Source organism: Daucus carota, chromosome 8 (assembly GCF_001625215.2).
Source record: "Daucus carota subsp. sativus chromosome 8, DH1 v3.0, whole genome shotgun sequence".
In the NCBI taxonomy this organism is placed as follows: Eukaryota; Viridiplantae; Streptophyta; class Magnoliopsida; order Apiales; family Apiaceae; genus Daucus; species Daucus carota.
The window spans coordinates 780,172-783,506 of record NC_030388.2 but is presented as its reverse complement, the minus strand read 5'-3'; the positions used below and the strand labels follow the sequence as shown (position 1 = coordinate 783,506).

The window sequence follows — 3,335 nt, the reverse complement described above, 5'->3', positions numbered from 1 at the left end:
CTTGTCTGGCACACCCACCCAGCCACCCTATTAGGCCCTGATGCAGCCCACAAGACGCCTTTCAAAATATCTATAGAACTGCTGTAGAAAGCTTTCTATCTATAGTTCCTTAAAATCCATGTCGCTTTATCCAATACCCATTCTGACACAACAATTTCTGCCACTTAAGTGGGGAGCTAATTCTTGACACATTGTAGCATGACATTCAGAATATCAAAAGGAGAAATTTAAGTAACACTATAGCTGCGTTTGGTAGAAAGATAATTTAAGAAGGAATAAAAGAAAAATATACACGTCACTAGTTCCTAAATCCTACTAAAACTATAGCTGCAGTCTAATATCGAAATTTACACTTCACTAGTTCCTGAATCTTACTAAAATTGTAGAAACATAAAAAGAACATGCAGCAAATTCATTAGGAATACAAAGGCGGAACTTTAAAACTACAAGATAAATGCCAATGTTAGAAAAAGAAAGCATTAAAACTACATAGTCAATATTACAAAATAGTAGGCTTTAAGATAAAGAAAAGATATCAAGATGAACTTGGGATCACTTGCATCTCTCGTAAGAGACCTCTTCAATTTGCCGAGGACCTTTCTATCATCCCAATGTCATATTCTGTTATGTTGACTTTTATTTTTTTCGACAAAAGAGCAGGAGGTTCAATCCACATGGAAAATGATGCACCGTAATCTAGACCATCCCAGTTTTTAAGTCCGGATGAAGTAGATTCCAAGAGACCATTCTCAACGTTATAAACGTAGCAGGTCCCATGTTCTTGGTAATATATCTTGTTGGGAGATGCTCTATAATACTCCCTCCGTTTCAAAAAGTATGACGTTTTGACTTTTTACACACATTTCAAAGTGTTTTGACCAAGCACCTAAAATCATCATTTTTTTAAAAAAAAATTATACTTTAAAATTTTGACTATATACTTTTATTTAAAAAAATAAAATTTAAAAAATAGTAAATATAAGTACGTGGTCAAAGGACTTTAAACTACGTGCAAAAAGTCAAAACGTCATACATTTTGAAACGGAGGGAGTAATTCATATAATCTACATAAACAGAATACCTGCTGATGAACAAAGAACGGTCCCCTAAACTTTTTAGAGGAACCCAAAGTTTACTAGATGAATCATAGGTTGTAAGAACATCTCTGCGAACTTTTGGGTCATAATACATAAGCATGAGCTCCCCATCTAACGCAAAGAATCTCATATTGTGCTCTCCTCCCTCACAATTAGCTGGCATTGAATAGGAGTTTATATTTAAATCCCCGGAAGCAATGTCATAGGATGCAAGTCGTCGGCCGTGACAGAGAAAATAGAAAAGTCCTCGAATGAACACAACATCTCTGCCACGAGGACAGAACAAAGGTTGTTGAAAATCAAATTGAGTCGTCGTCCAGTGTGCATCACCATGACGAAAAATACCCACGGTCCACTGGCTAGAATTAACAACAAAAATAGCTAAAAAGACACAATCTGAAGAAGCAGGGCAGGTGGAGACAGCTATCAAGCGATTCATATTCCAATCCGGACGGACATTAGGATGGTGAAACTGAGGGAGTGTAAAGGATGAATTATCTAGAATCGAGACAATCAAAAAATGGGTGCGAGTAAAATCAATGTGATACATAGACAAACACAAACATCCATCAAAATAAACCAGTGGCGTAGCCTCATGAACAGTGGATGAGTCAAAAAAGTCATTCAAATTAATACTTCGAGTAATTTCTGGTTGGTCCAGATTCAGGGGTTGATACAGGTGGTATGTGATCATCCAATCCTCAGAATCCTCATGATACATCATCAACCACCAGGGCAATACATCACCGGCCCTTTTTTCATGCTCTGCCGCCAGCCAAGTCTTGCACACAACGCTGAATCGAGCATGATCCCCCCAATAAAGCTTCTTCTTTACTTCACCCAACAAATCCAAATCAAGATCTGCCCATGATTTTGTTGAACACTGCTTTTTACATACAATCTTCTGCTTCTCTTCATCTTGGTTGCACCTTTTCATCTTTTCTGTTTGGTGTTTGTTGACGTCCCCCGTTTGTATCTTATATACTGTTGTTGCAAGGGTCTTTTGGTCGAACTGAGGTATTCCTAGTCCAACTCTATCACCGTATTAGATTAGGATTTTAATTCACTGTATGAGTAAGAGCCAAGCTTGGACTTTAAGGTGTTTCAAACCTAAAAGTTAAAGAATTTCAAAAAAAAAAAAAAAAAACCTAAAAGTTAAAAAATGTATTTCTGTGTAATAAGTCAGAACTCAGCTTAAAGTAAGGAATAAGTCAGAGACTGACTTAAAGCCAGAAGTAGGACTGTAAATCGATACGGACTATCCAGTGTCTCGGCTCATATCCGGCTCGAAAATATGATACATGTCTCATATCCGTTTTGAAAACGATCCAAATCTGGCGGAAAAATTAATCCCGTATAATATATGATCCCGGATACGAGCACACCTATACCCGCTCAGATTCGGGCTCATATAATTTTTCATAATATAATCCTACCCGAATACCCGAATATGATCCCCGATTCATATTCGATTCAAACTCATATACATATTATATTTTAAATCCATCATATTTGCAAGTAAATAGTCATCATTTTATAAAATTTTAATATCTTATTTAAGTTTATATCTTCATAAAATATGATTTATTTAATGTGATCATGCTTATTATTTTCATATATATTTAATAAATGATATATACCAACATATAACTATAAGTTTTAATTTAAAATTATTATATTTTATAATATTATGTTTACTTAGACTAAATGATAATTATTTGAATAACTAAAATAATATGATTTTTAATGTTACTGGATCACGTCCGGCCCATATTCGATGGATCATAAACTACCCGGTTAAAAAATAGAAAATACGATACTGGATCATATTCGGTTCCGATCTGGATCTCAAATACCCGGGATCATTTTATATCCGAATAAAACGATCCCGGACCCTAATCTGGACAAGCTAAAAATAATATGATCCGGTACTTGAGCAGAGGGGTACCCGGGATCACCCGGATCATTTTACAGCCCTAGCCAGAAGTTAGTTTTAGGTACTCTTTTCAATGACTTATTTTTTTAAACTTTCTTTTTGATAAAAACTATTTATAAGTTATAATTTACTCATAAATTAATTTTTTTATTATTATTATTTATTATATATATATAATAACTCATAAGTAATCTACAATTCAAAAATTACCCAAACAGACATTTTAAACTCCCAGCTTATCAAATAAGTCACGTTAAGTCATAAGTCATAAGCTCACCCAAACGGACTCTAAATCACACTTT

At 34.7% G+C, this 3,335-nt stretch overlaps 1 protein-coding gene across 1 annotated transcript; it reads right to left on the bottom strand.

Moving 5' to 3' along the window:
• Positions 1-415: 415 nt before the first annotated feature.
• LOC135148321 (F-box/kelch-repeat protein At1g57790-like) lies at positions 416-2,034 on the bottom strand. The gene is made up of 2 exons (XM_064082970.1): positions 1,082-2,034; positions 416-443 (listed from the first exon to the last, which is right to left on the bottom strand). Exons 1-2 carry the CDS (start codon positions 2,032-2,034, stop codon positions 416-418), a joined length of 981 nt encoding a protein of 326 aa, XP_063939040.1.
• Between the last annotated feature and the right edge of the window lie 1,301 nt (positions 2,035-3,335).

What these genes read in the sequence shown, in the direction of transcription:
- LOC135148321 (XM_064082970.1), bottom strand. Translation starts at nt 2,034, where the DNA reads ATGAAAAGGTGCAACCAAGATGAAGAGAAGCAGAAGATTGTATGTAAA. An exon ending in CGTTCTTTGTTCATCAGCAG is followed by an intron (nt 444 to 1,081) that starts GTATTCTGTTTA and finishes TTTATCTTGTAG; the next exon opens with TTTTAAAGTTCCGCCTTTGT.